This window comes from Aricia agestis, chromosome 22, assembly GCF_905147365.1.
Source record: "Aricia agestis chromosome 22, ilAriAges1.1, whole genome shotgun sequence".
In the NCBI taxonomy this organism is placed as follows: domain Eukaryota; kingdom Metazoa; phylum Arthropoda; class Insecta; order Lepidoptera; family Lycaenidae; genus Aricia; species Aricia agestis.
The window spans coordinates 6,302,853-6,320,165 of record NC_056427.1 but is presented as its reverse complement, the minus strand read 5'-3'; the positions used below and the strand labels follow the sequence as shown (position 1 = coordinate 6,320,165).

At 38.7% G+C, this 17,313-nt stretch overlaps 1 protein-coding gene across 3 annotated transcripts in view; it reads left to right on the top strand.

The window, feature by feature from the left end:
* LOC121738159 (nephrin) overlaps nucleotides 1–17,313 on the top strand; it is a 269,086-nt gene that overhangs the window by 166,822 nt on the left and 84,951 nt on the right. For all 3 annotated transcript variants that reach the window (XM_042130052.1, XM_042130050.1, XM_042130051.1), the window contains exon 8: nucleotides 15,665–15,818. In XM_042130052.1, coding sequence (XP_041985986.1) covers nucleotides 15,665–15,818 — 154 coding nt within the window. The remainder of the gene's footprint in view (nucleotides 1–15,664; nucleotides 15,819–17,313) is intronic.

The window sequence follows — 17,313 nt, the reverse complement described above, 5'->3', positions numbered from 1 at the left end:
ATAGTGACATCTCTGTTGCTCAGGCCTTTGTTTCTCTATTCCGCTAGGTATATTAACTTTATGGTTTAAATACACTATGCCGAATTTCCGCGGCGGAAGTTCGGCTTGATTCCGCCTGCGATGTATTTTAAATTACCGATGATAAACCATGCCGAAATTTTCTTCTTCTTCCGCCGCGGAACTTTGGCATAATGTGTTTAGACACTTCCAGTTGCAGCTACTAATTGCGGCAACGGAGTTGCAGGCTCTAGTAGACAGACAGACAGACAGACACACTTTCGTTGTTTTATTAGTACGGATATAATACTATAAACTATTCTGTGGCTCAGTGTGTGGTAGACATTCGGTGACGTGAGGCGACACGACGCGGGAGCGGCGCGGGTGGTAACCTCGATATTTTGGAGCATTATTTATAGTATTATCTTATATATAAAATTCTCGTGTCACAATGTTAGTCACCGTACTCCGAAACGGCTTTACTGATTTTTACCAAATTTTATATGCATATTCAGTGGGTCTCAGAATCGGCTACTGGGTACTTTTTATATTGATAAGTGCATTTGTTGAATAAATAATAGTAAATTATTATAACTCGAGACTGACGGCGACCATTGTTTGTGCGACGGGATAGCGATGGACGTTGCCATGGTGACATACTTATTTAGTCACTTCAATAAAATAATACGGGCGAAATACTTTATATGGCAAAGAATCGTTTGCCGGGACAGATAGTTTAATGTTTATCTTTAAATAATAATATAATTGGGAATTTTTATAATTAATTTAAAACCTTAATGTTTTAAATACTTTATAGAATAGTCGTTTTATAAAATAAATTGTATTTTAAAAATATAAACCGACTTTAAAGTTGTACGTAATTTAGAATTAAAATCCCTTATGTCAAAAACTACTCAACCGATTTTGATGAAACTTGCAGCATTCTCTAAGTTGAACAATGCCTAGTACATAAAAAAATACTTTTTAAATCGGACATATAGTTCCAGAGACATGCGAACACAAACGAAAACTGGGCAGTTCTGGAAATATTACATACATACGGGTCGAATTGATAACCTCCTTTTGGAGTCAGTTAATAATATTTAATAGATCTTCAAAACTTGAAGCGATATAAAAGAAATTCTTAAATTCCTATATCCAGCTTCCATCGACTTATCCTGATTGTCAATTCAATCTACAAATTGACAATCTGTGAATCGAATTGACATTTTATATTATTCTACAGATTTAGTATTCGACAATAGATTACAGAATGAATTTTTAAAAGGCATCTGTTTATAGCTGAGGAGGTTTGCTCAGTGTTTGATAAAAACCTTGTCCATACTAACAATGACGTGAAAATGTGTCTGTCTGTCTGTCACCTCACGCCCAAACATGTGAACGGATTTGCTTTTCTTATGAAATAAGGGGGCAAACGAGCAAACGGTCACCTGATGTAAAGCAACTTCCGTCGCCCATGCACACTCGCAGCATCAGAAGAGCTGCAGGTGCGTTGCCGGCCTTTTGCGAGGGAATAGGGTAATAGGGTAGGGGAGGGTAGGGAAGGGAATAGGGAAGGGAAGGGAATAGGGTATGTAGGGGATTGGGCCTCCGGTAAACTCACTTGGTAAACACAGCGCAAGCGCTGTTTACGCCAGTTTTCTGTGAGCCCGTGGTATTTCTTCGGTCGAGACGGCCCATTCGTGCCAAAGCATGTCTCCCCCACGGTATAATCTGTAAGTGAGTAGAAACAAGTCGTTTTCACATGACCGCACTAATATCGTCGCTGATTTCCATCCGAATGGATACAGTAATCAAATTACTTGAAAACATCTATTATATTGCTAATCATTTTATTCGACTCAGCGATTCCTTGTACTGAAAATGTCTTACCAATAATAATAATAATAATATCTATGGACGCTTCACACCACGTCAGTCTGGCCCCGTGCTTAGTACCTGAAGGACTTGTGTTACGGGTACCAGACAACGGAAATATATTTAATACTATTATACTATATACATATATTTAAGATTTTTATTATATCATACACATATTTAATACACATACATGACCCAGGAACTTTGAAAACTTTTTGTTCCGTTGGCGGGATTCGAACCAGCGACCCCCGGCTTGAGCTACCAACAGCCCACCAACTGAGCCACAGAGGTCGTCATATAGGATATAATATTACTGATTTTTGCTGGAACATGTACGGTTCCTACCACTTTCTGTGGTTCCTATGTAGTTCTTTATTTACGCGGGCTCTCTGAGCATAATATGATTTTTTTAACAGACTCGTACAACACGGTCAAATTAACTTGACGCATCGCTGGAATGCAATAACCTGCCCGCTCCATAATGACGTCATCAAACCATGTGTCAAGTAACCGCGTTATAATATGGTCAGATTTACAAAAAAAAAGCCAAAAAAAAAATCACGTTTGTTGTACCTCATGTTAATTTTATTTTGTTTTTAGTTTTTTTTTTATGAAATAAGGGGACAAACGAGCAAACGGGTCACCTGATGGAAAGCAACTTCCGACGCCCATGGACACTCGCAGCATCAGAAGAGCTGCAGGGTAATAAGGGCCTTTTAAGAGGAAATAGGGTAATAAGGGAAGGATAGGGATGGGAAGGGAAGGGAATAGGGGAGGATAGGAAAGGGAATTGGGCCTCCGGTGAAATCACTCACTCGGCGAAACACAGCGCAAGCGCTGTTTCACGCCGATTTTCTGTGAGAACGTGGTATTTCTCCGGTCGAGCCAGCCCATTCATGCCGAAGCATGGCACTCCCACGTATTTGCTGTTATAGCGGCAACAGATATACACAATCTGTGAAAATATCAGAAGTCTGGCTATAGCGGTTCTTGAGATACAGCCTGGAGACAGACAGACAGACGGACGTCTCAGTAATAGAGTCCCGTTTTTACCCTTTGGGTACGGACACCTAAAAATATCAAAATATGTACGGTTCCCGCTTGATTCTGCACGGACAAATAAATAGGCAAAATGTACAGTTTACGCGATTTTGCGCGGGCGACATGTTAATAATGTCTCTGTAACTTTTTGTTTTTGGATTTTTTAAACATCTACAGTCTATACAATTATTTCTCACCCCTATACTTGTGTTACATAGGGATGTGACATGACTTTACCGATATTTTAGCTGTTGCATAGCTTTAATCTCGCGGCTATCGAGTCAAGAAATTCCGTAACGAAGAAAACCTAACACTTCGACCGACACAGCTGCGTTGCCAGACTTCGCATTATAGTATGAATAGCGACCTCTGTTGCTCAGTGGTGCGTGTGGTAGATCAAGCCAGTACTTGCGGGTTCTAATCCCGATGAGGGTATTTACTAAAAGTTCTCAATTCTGACAAAGTTTCTGGGTCAAGAATTAAATACTAGATGACAAAATTTGTTTATCGCAAAAACCGTACATTTTTCCGGTATAAAAAGTATCATATTATGTCCTTTCCCAGGACTCAAAGTATCTCCATACCAAACAGCAAAATTGGTTCAGCGGTTTGAGCGTGAAAAGGTGACAGACAGACATACTTTTGCATTTATAATATTAGTAGGGATGTGGATTGTGTATATGTCGTAGGATGATTTGATAAATCCGTGTTTTCGCGAAATCCCTAGAATTTTCGCGAAAATTCGATTTATCAAATCATCCTACGATGTCGTAGGATGATTTGATAAATCGAATTTTCGCGAAAATTCTAGGGATTTCGCGAAAACACGGATTTATCAAATCATCCTACGACATATATATACACACAAAACACACACACACAAACAGACCTACTAACTCTGATTAGCTTTATAACAAACATTTATTATTTCAGAATGTCTGGCTCAAACCCAGTTCGAAACTAGACACAAAGTTAGTTACTGAAATTGCTGACAGGCTTCCATTTGACTACCAGAAAAACAGTTAACTGCATTTAATAGTTAAATCCGAAGGTTCATAGTTTAAATTTAGTCTAACGTTATTTCTCTAAAGACAATAAAAGATGAAAAAAATTGCTTGGTTGAATACTTACTTGCTAAAATTTTAAACTGTGGCGCCTGCAACTCTGCGCCAAATTCGTTTATCGCGAAAGACTGTACATTTTTCCGGAATAAAATGTATTATATGTCGTTTCCCGGTAGTTAAAGTATCTCTATACTAAATTTCAGCAAAATCGGTTCAGCGGTTTGGGCGTGAAGAGGCAACAGACAGACAGACACAGTTTCGCATTTATATCTAATATTAATATGGACTCAGTACGGAGATACTTTCAAGGATGGGAAAGGACATAGGATACTTTAATCCTGGACAAAAGGACGGCTTCTCGCCACAAGAGACTTCCATCGCAACGGAGTACCAGACTAAATATAGCCGTAGGATGATAATAATAATTATACAGTGTGTAACAAAAATAAGTGATAATACTTTAGGGTGTGTACGTGTTCCTTGTAGAGAGTTCACTGTGAAAGTAGCAGCGCTGAAAGATGAATTTTTTTTTTTCACTTTTGTATGGACAAGGGCCCGAGCGTCATGAGTTTCCCCATACAAAAGTGAAAAAAAATTTTGGTCTTTCAGCGCTGCTACTTTCACAGTGAACTCTCTACAAGGAAGACATACACACCCTAAAGTATTATCACTTATTTTTGTTACACCCTGTATATTATTCTTAACACTAATCATATAAAATTAATATCTATTAACATGTCCTTTGTTACTAATTAAAATTAACTGTTACAGTTAAATTAACTGTGTGACGTAACAGTATTTACTGTGAATCTCTTAACTGTCGCCTACAGGATTAAGCTTTATACGTGGGAGAGCCATGCTTCGGCACGAATGGGCCGGCTCGACCGGAGAAATACCACGTTCTCACAGAAAACCGGCGTGAAACAGCGCTTGCGCTGTGTTTCGCCGAGTGAGTGAGTTTACCGGAGGCCCAATCCCCTACCCTACCCTCCCCTATTCCCTTCCCTTTCCATCCCTACCCTCCCCTATTACCCTTTTCCCTCTTAAAAGGCCGGCAACGCACCTGCAGCTCTTCTGATGCTGCGAGTGTCCATGGGCGACGGAAGTGGCTTTCCATCAGGTGACCCGTTTGCTCGTTTGCGCGCTTATTTCATAAAAAAAAAGCTTCACTTGGTTCCGGCTTGGGGTACTTGTACTATTATCTATTCTGTGCCAAGCACGTTTAGTTAAGTTTGTAGCGAGTGACCGGTTAAAGTGGCTTACTTAACCTACTTAAAAAAGAGGTTATCAATTCGTATGTATGTAATACTAGACGCCCGCAACTCCGATGCGCCAAAATTCGTTTATCGAGCAAGAGCCGTAAATTTTTCCAAACGAGCAAACGGGTCACCTGATGGAAAGCAACTTCCGTCGCCCATGGACACTCGCAGCATCAGAAGAGCTGCAGGTGCGTTGCCGGCCTTTTAAGAGGGAACAGGGTACTAGGGGAGGGTAGGGAAGGAAATAGGAGAGGGTAGGGAAGAGAAAAGGGTAGGGGATTGGGCCTCCGGTAAAGTGAGCCCGTGGTATTTCTCCCATTCGCGCCGAAGCATGACTCTCCCACGTTAAAAAGGGATGAAAACTATCCTATGTTCTTTCCCGGGGCTCAAAGTATCTCTAAACCTAATTGCATGAAAATCAGTTCAGTGGCTTGGGAGTAAAGACTGACAGATTGGCATTTGACGACCTCTGTAGCTCAGTGGGTTTGAATCCCGCCGACGGAACAAAAAGTTTTTCAAAGTTCCTGGGTCATGGATGTGTATTAAAAATGTGTATCATATAATAAAAATCTTAAATATATGTATAGTATAAAAAGTATTAAATATATATCCGTTGTCTGGTACCTGTAACACAAGTCCTTCAGGTACTTAGCACGGGGCCAGACTGACGTGGTGTGAAGCGTCCATACAGGGTGTAACGAAAATAAGTGATAATACTTTAGGGTGTGTACGTGTTCCTTGTAGAGAGTTAACTGTGAAAGTAGCAGCTCTGAAAGACGAAAAAAAATTTTCACTTTTGTATGGGCAAGGGCCCGAGCGTCACGAGTTTCCCCATACAAAAGTGAAAAAATTTTTTGGTCTTTCAGCGCTGCTACTTTCACAGTGAACTCTCTACAAGGAACACGTACACACCCTAAAGTATTATCACTTATTTTTGTTACACCCTGTAGATATTATATTAATATTATTATTTATATTATTTGTATGGAGTGTCTAATCATTTGTCACACGCATAAACCGATTGATAAAATTCGGCATGACTAGTGTATCCTTTGAGTCCCAGAAAAGAACAATTTTTCACAAAAATCGCAAAATTCCAAAAGATGTATCGATATCGATGAAACTAGTCACACCACTATAATAAAGGGCTAAATACAAAAATAACAAATACGCGACAATGAAAAGGGCTTGCTACTCAGCGCAAGTGTTAGCATTGAAAGGTCCTTTCATTGTTAAAAAGAAAGACTTTCTTTATGTTTGTCTTGGGTCATGATGGGAAGCCATGATGGTGAAAATATTGTGGTCCCGAGAAAGGACTTAAAAACCAGGATATAATTTTTTTTTATCCCGAGAAAAGTAAGATTTGGGACGAATTCCGATGCGGCGAAGCTACGTGCAGCATCTAGTTTTTAATAAGCTTTTACAGTCTGAGAACCGTACTTTTTTCACCAATACTAAGTGCCAGGAAAGGATCATAATATCCACCACATCTTAATCGGCTTAGCGCTTCACAACAGACACACTTTTCCATTTGTAATGTTATTATGGATTTGGACCTTACTTCGGAGGTCGTGCGTTCGATTCCCGCGTTGGAAACAAGTTATTTCCAAGTTTGGTTAGGGAAATGCAGGCTGATCACCTGATTGACAAGTAAGATGATCCATGCGTCGGATGGACATGTAAAAAGTCGGTCCTGCGCCTGATCTCTCGCCGGTCGTGTCGGTCTTCCGTCCCAATGGGTTATGAGAGTAAAGAAATAGAGAGTGCTCTTGTGTACTGCGCACACACTTGGGCACTATAAAATTACTCCTAACCGGTGTGGGGATTTAATGAGTCGAATATTTGGAGGATATTGAATAGGTCCCAAATCACTTGACAGATTTTGATAAAGTTTAGGCAACTTCAAAGCTTTTCTGCTTGGACCAGAGTTTAGTATATTTTGGCCTTGTTATTTTTTTTTTATGAAATAAGGGGGCAAACGAGCAAACGGGTCACCTGATGGAAAGCAACTTTCGTCGCCCATGGACACTCGCAGCATCACAAGAGCTGCAGGTGCGTTGCCGGCCTTTTAAGGGGTAACAGGGAGGGTAGGGAAGGGAAAAGGGTAGGGGAGTGGGCCTCCGGTAAACTCACTCACTCGGCGAAATATAGCGCAAGCGCTGTTTCACGCCGGTTTTCTGTGAGGACGTGGTATTTCTCCGGTCGAGCCGGCCCATTTGTGCCGAATTTTCCACACGGGAACCGTACATTTTCCGCATGGGAACCGTACATTTTGCAGGCCCCTAAACCTACAATAATATTGAACAATATTTTATTGATAATAAGATTGAAAGGCTTGCGCGTTCAATATTAACCCTAGACGGTCATATAATAATAAGTAATATTGAACAATAATATTCATTGTCTAGCTTAGGTCGATTAAAGTCTAAATATTATTAAAAAGTTACAGAAACATCACTATGAAATGCAGTCAATGAAAAAACATAACATATTTTATGCGTTAAAATAAAATAAATATTTCGGACGCGAAGATTGAATCTGATGCAATTAAATATTTATTCCCCTGCAATATATTTTAATGTAAACAGTATTTTCTTGTAAAAATATATAATTTTGACGGAGCAGAAATATTGTATTTTTGTGAGGAAATAATTGCGAATATTAATGACCTATGTTTGAGGAGGAAAAGTAGAAAATTATACTGGAGATTGCTTTAACTTTAGCTTGAGATACAGAAAGTATTATCAAAATTATTAAGGTGACACGTTGATAATTTGGCTGCAGCGATATCAATTTTTCTCAACAATGACTAAAGCTAAGAAATTAAAGTTTATTGTCAGTATTCATCATGTTTTTATCTTTGAATTACCCATAGCATAACACGATTGGTCAACTTTCATAACACAGAATAATTAATCAAAAAGACCTCTATAAAAACAGGGATTCTAATTTTTCCAACAGAGGAGAATGATTTAAGCTTCCAAAATTTGTACATAGATTAGTTCAAGCCTACACTATAATTTGCCCATAGCTTATATGAAATATATTTATGGTTTTTAAATTACGCGACAAAAACCATTTTGTCGCTTACCCCCATTCCATTTCTTGTTTTCTATGAGAGGCCGGCCTGGCCTCTCATAGAAAACAAGCGATCTAAAACATATCCAAAACGATTTTTTACTCCTTAATACGAGTAACTAGATGACGCCCGCGACTCCGTTGCGCCACAATTCATTTATCGCGCGGAAACCGTACATTTTCCGAAAAATATTCTATGTCCTTTCCCGGGGCTCAAAGTTCTCCATAAAAAAATTCGCAAAATCGGTTCTCTAGTTTGGGCGTGAAGAGGTAACAGACCGACACACTTCGCATTTATTAGTAAGGTTGGTAAACCGTAACACCAGAGGGCATCAAGTGCGTTACAATTTTACAAAGTACACAATTCTTTCAAAGTTTTTATAAACGGAAATTCTTTTATGCTCGCTTCACTGCGCCGCAGGTCTTCATTAGCTTCAAAGTGACTGATGTCTTTGAGTGTACTTTAAAAGAATTGTTTATTTGACCAAAGAAAAGAAAAGAAACCAAAGAAAAGACGGCGAAACTCGCGAGACTACGAGTATAAATGCTTGAGTGGTGAACACATTAAGCCGTAAATACGCGGCCGTTTGGTATGATTACGCCTGCAATGCGCTTCGCATACAATATAACGCGACGTAATTTCGGCATGGTGTGTCATCAGCAATTTAATCCTTCGATCGCGGATTCTTGGAAATCTATTGTTATTCTTTTGTTGTCGCGGTCATCTGTGGGGCTGGGGGTTGATAGGTTAAAATAAATTGCAGGCGCAATGAAAATGTAAATACGGCAAATCAGTATCGTGCGATAGCTCACTGCGGACGCGCGTGTTGTCCTCCGCTCAACTTGTTTTCGTATCTCAGTGCCTACGGACGACGCGATATAAACAAAACATCGGAAACGTAAGAAGGGTATCTCCTGGTAACAGGAGACCCTTTTATTCATTATGTCCTCAAACCAAACGTACTTAAGCAACTCAATGTCACAAAAATCCACATCGTCAAACTTACCTACAATGTCCCAGAAAACATCAAGTTATGCAAATGTAACTTCTTCAATGTGCTATCCCAAAAAAGACCAAGCTGTAATATTAGTACTTTGAGTCCCGGAAAAGGACTATGAATAGTTTTAACATGGCAAAATGTACGGTTTCAACGCAACAAATAAACGTCATCGCTAACGTTACGAGCAAAATTTAATAACAAATTCTACGCATAGGTCGTAGCAGAGGGTGCTACTAGTACATACTGTTAATAATCCGACCACAATCTGACATATTGCACACGTCAATTTATCAGAATATTGACAGAAACGTTGTCAAACGCCGAACAAAACTTTTATTTAATTGTCTATGCTGCCTCTAGCGTGAAAATTTGAAAACAATGCATCCGTTGCGCCAAAATTCAATTTATCCCGTGGAACCGTACATTTTCCGGGATAAAAAGTATCCTATGTCCTTCCCCGGGACCCAAAGTATCTCCATGCCAAATTTCAGTCAAATCAGTTTAGTTGTTTGGGCGTGAAGAGGTAACAAACAAACACACTTTTGTGTCTTTAATATTAGTATAGATTGTTTTATTCATTGTGGTAACTGGTAAGTGAGACGTAACATTCTATCTCTTTCTAATTTTCAATAAACCGTGCATTTTCGATATCAATACTGTTATATTAAGATTTATTGGTACTCGTAATACTCTTGGTATTTCTAGAATGCTTATTGAACCGATGTGTAGTCGTTATTGGTAAGATTTCATTCCAAATACGTTTGTTAAACGGAGTATACAATTTGGCATTGGTAATAAGCTGGTCGATGATGCGTAGATATCCATTTTCCATACTAATATTATAAAGGCGAAAGAGTGTTTTTTTTTTAATGAAATAAGGGGGCAAACGAGCAAACGGGTCACCTAATGGAAAGCAACTACCGTCGCCCATGGACACTCGCAGCATCATAAGAGCTGCAAGTCCGTTGCCGGCCTTTTAAGAGAGAATCTGGTAATAGGGAAGGGAAGAGAAGGGGAGGGTAGGGAAGGGAATAGGGTAGGGGATTGGGCCTCCGGTAAACTCACTCACTTGGCGAAACACAGCGCAAGCGCTGTTTCACGCCGGTTTTCTGTGAGAACGTAGTATTTCTCCGCTCGCGCCGGCCCATTCGTGCCGAAGCATGGCTCTCCCACGTATAGTGTCTGTCTATTTGTTTGTTTGACTGTTACATCTTCACGCCGAAACCGCTGAACTAATTTTTTAAATTTGGTATGGAGGAGACGCCCGTCACTCTGTGAACCGTACATTTTTCTGGGATGGAAAGTATCCTATGTCCTTTCCCGGGACTCAAAGTATGTCTATACCAAATTTCAGCATAATCAATTCAGTGGTTTGGGCGTGAAGAGGTAAAAAATAGAAAGATACACTTTCGCATTTATTATGATGAACTAACCTAACCTACATTCAAAGCAAATAAATGATAATGATTGTGTTTTATAACAATACTAGCTGTCCCGGCAAACGCTGTTTTACCATAATATAAAGTATTTTAGCCCTAATATAAAGCCCTTTTAATTTTATTGAAGTGATTAAATAAGTATGTCATGGCAACGTCCATCGCTATCCCGTCGCACAAACAATGGTCGATGTCAATCTCGAGTTGTAATAATTTACTATTATTTATTCAACAAATGCACTTATCAATATGAAAAGTAGCCAGTAGCCGATTTCCAGACATACTGAATATGCATATAAAATTTGGTAAAAATCAGTAAAGCCGATTCGGTGGAGTACGTTCACTAACGTGCCTCGAGAATTTTATACAAAAGTTTAGTATAAATACAATCGAACCCACGACCTATGAGTCAAACCACGCTCTAAACCACTAAGCCTAACGTAATAGTTTATAGTACCTATAATTTCTCAAGAAATTTATAAAAGGTGACCTATAAAAAGGTATTTTTATGCTCGACCCTTTTTTCTAAGACTTTTCTTTACATTCTCAATAATTATGGTAATCTCCTTAAAAATGTTTTCATCAAAGGGTAAAGATTTTTATAATGAAGTTGAAAAGATCAGCGATTCTGATAATAATTTTACCCTATTAGGTAAACTATTATTATTGGCAGTGTCTGTATGTATGTGCCGTCGTAAGTTCGTAACTCCTAAACTGCTACTCCGATTTTAATAATAACCACACCGGTTTCGGTGACGGTGGCCGGTTTCATTGAAACCAGGCCAGTAACGCAGGAGTAATTTTATAGTGCCCAAGTGTGTGCGCAATACACAAGAGCACTCTCTATTCCTTTACTCTCATAACCCAGTGGGACGGAAGACCGACACGACCGGCGAGAGATCAGGCGCAGGACCGACTTTTTACATGCCCATCCGATGCATAGATCATCTTACTTATCAGACAATCAGGTGATCAGCCTGCATTGTCCTAACCAAACTTGGAAATAACATGTTTCCAACGAGGGAATCGAACCCACAACCTCCGAGTCAAGAGCCACGCTCTTAATCACTAAACCACGGAGGCGTTAATTACTCCAATTTTACCATCCATGTAGGGTACATAGTTACATACACACCCCTTCAGGGTGGGTTATCACTTCGTTTCGTTACACCCTTTATTAATAGCATAGCATAATATATTACAGCATATAATGCAGAGTTCAGTATGTGACCTCCGTATTGTACATTAAGGACATACACTATGTTATATGTCTATAATTGGATATTACGAGGACATGTAGGGTAGCAGTATGATATTACATAGTAAGTTATCACATAGTTTATGACGCGGTAACCGTACATTTTTCCGGGATAAAAAGTAGATTAAATCCTTTCTCCGGAATTAAAGTATATCCATACCAAATTTCAGCAAAATCGGTTCAGCGGTTTGAGCGTGAAGAGGTAACAGACAGACACACTTTCGCATTTATAAGTATGGATATCAAAATGATATAATATGTGTACTATATTATAATGATGATGAGAGTTTTGAGGGGGTTAATAAGGGGTAAATATGGGGGTAATAAACTTAATGAAAGGGGTTATATGGTGGCGTAAATTTTAATAGCAGAAGATAATTACATGCGTACTCCCTTGCGTTTCTGTCGATTTATGCCGCGACTCCAAGGCCGCACGATTTTCGTATTCGATATCCGAGTTTGTTTTCCCTATTCGGAATTACGTGAGACTAGTGCAAAAGTTCGCTTTTTTCACGCGCAAACGCGTCTGCAATTGAAACGTACCTACGTGCGGAATTCGTTCCGTACGGAGATGAAACAAACGTTAATGTATATTATTATACTGATTCGGAAATCCGAATGCATGGAATCAATAGAAAATATTATATATATTCAGTGGTGCCCAGTCTCGGTATTTTCCGAACGGAACGAATTCCGCACGTATGTTTAAAATGCAAACCGGCGCGTTCGCGCGTGTACAAAACGAAGTTGGCGCTAGTCTCACGGAATTCCGAATCGAAATTCCACATATAAACGTATACGGTAAACGTATGTATGCGGCTAGCCTAAGGCTAAGTACTCACATACGGTTTTGCTCGATAATTTTACTCCGATCGAATGAAATGACATGTTTGACATATTTATTATTTAATTCCATCGAGCAGGCTCGAAGCGAGCCTTCGAGCTGTCATTTTGCGGTCCACACAGTGGTTATTGCTCGATTTGGAGTAAAACTATCGAGCAAAACCGTATGTCAGTACTTAGCATTAGACCGCTCAAACTCATATCGTCAAACTTATAAAAATACTTATCTATGGACGCTTCACACCACGTCAGTATGGCACCGTGCTATGTACCTGAATGACTTGTGTTACTGGTACCAGATACAACCATGACTTTTGTTCTGTCGGGGGGGTTCGAACCCGCGACTTGCTACCAACGCGCTCCACCACGTCTGAGCCATATCATCATCAGCCGGGCTAGCACGGCCACCAGTAGAAATGCGAAAGTATGGACAAACTGTGGACATAAACTTAAGGTGCATGCCGTTCCGATCTTTACCGCGGCTAATCGCGACCGACAGAAATTGAATTAAAATGCCACTTTATGACAGACTATAATATATGTCACAAAGTAGGATATTATTTGAATATATACTATAGTCTGTGAGAGTCTGTCATAAAGTGGCATTTTAATTGAATTTTTCGGAACGAAAAAAGATCGGAACTTCACCTTAAGTTTATGTCCACAGTTTGTCTATACTTTCGCATCTCTACTGATGGCTGTGCTAGCCCGGCAGTTCGTTATATTAGTTAGAGTATGTAGTTAACTTTGATCATTGGGTCAAAGTTGTTGTTTAATATTACTAATAGCGTACCAAGTGTAATTTAATTTTACCATGGGTTTAACCGCGTTTTGAAGTTTAAGTGGCATCCGTTACAATAATTAGGTTACAGTTTATGTATGTAGTATCTATACCTAATATCATTAAATATGCGAGTGTGTCTGTCTGTTACCTCTTCACGCCCAAACCACTGAACCGATTTTGCTTTCCTACACAAATAGCTGCGCAATCCATACTAGCCCATACGTCCATACTAATACAAAACATTATAAATGCGAAAGTGTGTGTGTGTCTGTCTGTCTGTTTGTCTGTTACCTCTTCACGTCCGAACCGCTGAACCGATTTTGCAGAAATTTAGTATGGAGATACTTTGAGTCCCGGTAAAGGACATAGGATACTTTTTATCCCGGAAAAATGTACGGTTCCCGCGCGATAGACGAGTTTTGCGCAACGGAGTTGCGGGTGTCATCTAGTCTATAAATAAATTCTATAGCAAATAATAAAAATATATTTTATTCTTTCTATTTTCTTTTAATGATCCTTCCATTAAGGACATTTTCTACACTTTCCTTAATTACTTTCTATTTTCCGATAAGAAAATGTAGACTTTGTGACAAAACTATGTCCGTTAATAATAGTTACTAGCTATTTGACCTAGCTTTGCTCGGTATTCGATAAAACACGAATAAAATGACATTTTCTTATAATGATTCCTAGCTAGATCGATTTGCGCTTGCGCTGTGTTTCGCCGAGTGAGTGAGTTTACCGGAGGCCCAATCCCCTATTCCCTTCCCGTTCCCTACCCTCCCCTATTCCCTTCCCTACCCTCCCCTATTCCCTTCCCTTCCCTATTACCCTATTCCCTCCTAAAAAATATCGCCCCCGAAACCCCCTATATACTAAATTTTATGAAAATCATTGGAGCCGATTCCGAGATTCCAATTATATATATATATATATATATATATATATATATATATATATATATATATATATATATATATATATATATATATATATACAAGAGTTGCTCGTTTAAAGATATAAAATTACTATTGTTTTATTTTTATCACTGAATTTACCTTCAATTGTTATATAAATGCGAAGGGTTTTTTATGCTTAAGCTTTCGGGGTGTCTCCATACTAAAAATCCAAAATGGTTCAGTAGTTTATGTGTAAGATGCAATATACTTTCTAGAAGCTGGTTTGAGGGTAAGAACAAACAGACAGACAAACAGACACACCCATAGATAATAAATACATGTTGTCCATCACTTTATACAATCTACATTGGAACCATTTTGTCATTTTAGGTACGAAACCGTATATTATCAACTTATTAAAGCAAGCAAAAAAATCTTTGATCATTAAAATTATAAACATGGAATCCTTTCTTTGCTAATTATTCTTGAAATTTATTCTTTGAAATCATTTTTATATTTTCTTTGAAACCGCAGGGCACAAAGTCTTTGCAAAGAACTTTGCTATCTCAGTAACAGTTATTGAGTATGCAAACATTTAACTGAGAAAATTTACTTTTAAAATGATATTATACTTATAATAGTGACGTGAGTCTTATCGAATGATCTTGTTATCGTAAACAGCAAAACAGTGAAGAGGTAACAGACAGACAGACACACTTTCGCATTTATAATATTAGTAGGTATGGATTTATGTATTTCCAACACTATATACAAGATGTTAGTGTAAACACCGTTATCCTTGAAACCATCAAATGAGCCCGTCGAAATGAACAACTTTTTCTATGAGAACAATGCTGGGAACTCAAAAAAATCCGTCTTCATACCTATACAAATTGCCGATCCGGGCATCCGTATGGGTATGACGGCATTTTTTTTTTGAGTTCCCAGCATTGTTCTCATAGAAAAAGTTGTTCATTTTGACGGGCTCATTTAATGGTTTCAAGGATAACGATGTTTACACTAACACACTGTATTTATATAATTATCTTCTCATTCTGTTCTTTACAGGTCTTATCATCACATTATTATTTTCTTCTCTCCTAACATATCTTCTTCTCCACAGATCCCCCCGGGGCACCGTACATCGAGGGTTACGCTGACGGGGAGACGGTCAGACGTGGCCAGAGTCTGGAGCTGGTGTGCAGGAGTCGAGGAGGGAATCCACCGGCACAGCTCATATGGTACAAGAACGGAGAGCAGATCAGGATGGCTTACAGGTTAGTGATGATGTAGTGGTGCCCAGTTTTCGTGTATGTTAGTCTATATCAGCGTCTGAACAAATGTACCAAGCAAAAGTGTATGAATAGAGAAAAAAATCGGACTTGTAGTTCCGGAGATATACGAACACAAACATAAAACATACATACATACACTTTTGAGATTTGGCACTTTTTTTTAGAAGCTGCATATCGACTAGCGTACGAAAACTGGGCAGTTCTGGAATTATTGTCGAACCTCCTTTTTGGAAGTCGGATAAAAATTGAAAACTAAATACAACTATTTGGCTTCATAGTCTTCTGAATGTCGACTTGAGCATTATATTTATATTATAGTCCAAGAGCCGACTGCAAATAACATGAACAAAAATGTATGCATATTATTATAGTAAGATCCAAAGAGGAAAAAGGTAACGAATAGGGAAGTTGCCGATTCTCTCAAATATTTACAAATGGCCCTAATAAAGGCCCCAAGCGATGTTCCCTCGAAAATACCTGGCACGAATTCGATTGGACTTTTGTTTCGGTGATTTCGTGTTCACGATGGACTGACGCTGAGTATGGCGGAAGCTATTTTTGTTTTGCGCCTGATTATAATATTATGTATATCTTAAACAAAATTCGTTTATCGCGTGGCAACCGTATATTTTATCGAGGTAGAAAGTATCATATCCCGGGACTCAAAGTATCTCCATACAAAACCGGTTCAGTGGTTTAAGCGTGAAGAGGTAACAGACAAACGGGCTGTTTCGCATTTGTAATATTAGTATGGATGTACAACAATTAAAATGTTTGGAACGAAATAACGAATTAAAAGTAATGTAGTAGATTGTAGGAAAAAATTACGGAGTGATGGCAGATGTGAAACGAAACAGTAGGAGCAGGTAGGAACAGTAGGAACGAACGCAACATGCCTGCTGTATGTTGCGTTTGCCCCTTGCCCCTTAATTTATTTATAAAAATGTAAGACAAAAGTGTTTCTTTTGACGTAAAAATAAGATAATTAGCAACTTCGATTAGCTATAAATAACCTTCTATGAAACATAATTTTTTTCTCCCCGAAATCTGTACGTTTTCCTCAATAAAAAAGTTATAAAATCCGAATATGGAATCGAACCGAACACTCGATGGAGTCGAACCTACACCCTATTACGCAAATAACAACGTTTCGAGATGAAATAACAATAATATCATAAAAAGTTACCGGTATTATGAGGAAAAATAACGTAAAAACCGGGTATTTGTCTATTCGAAAAATATTGTGGATGGCTCTGACTATATTATAGAGCTTATTTTAAATTGATTAAATAATAGGCCAAGTGCGAGTTGGAATCGCGCACGAAAGTTTCCGTACTATTATAAAAAAAATGTGTTTTTGTATGGGAGCCCCCCCTTAAATATTTATTTTATTTTAATTTTATTGTGAAATATTAGAGTACAGATAAAATCAAGGATATCGTGAAAATTTTACGTATTGCCATTATTGATTACGAGC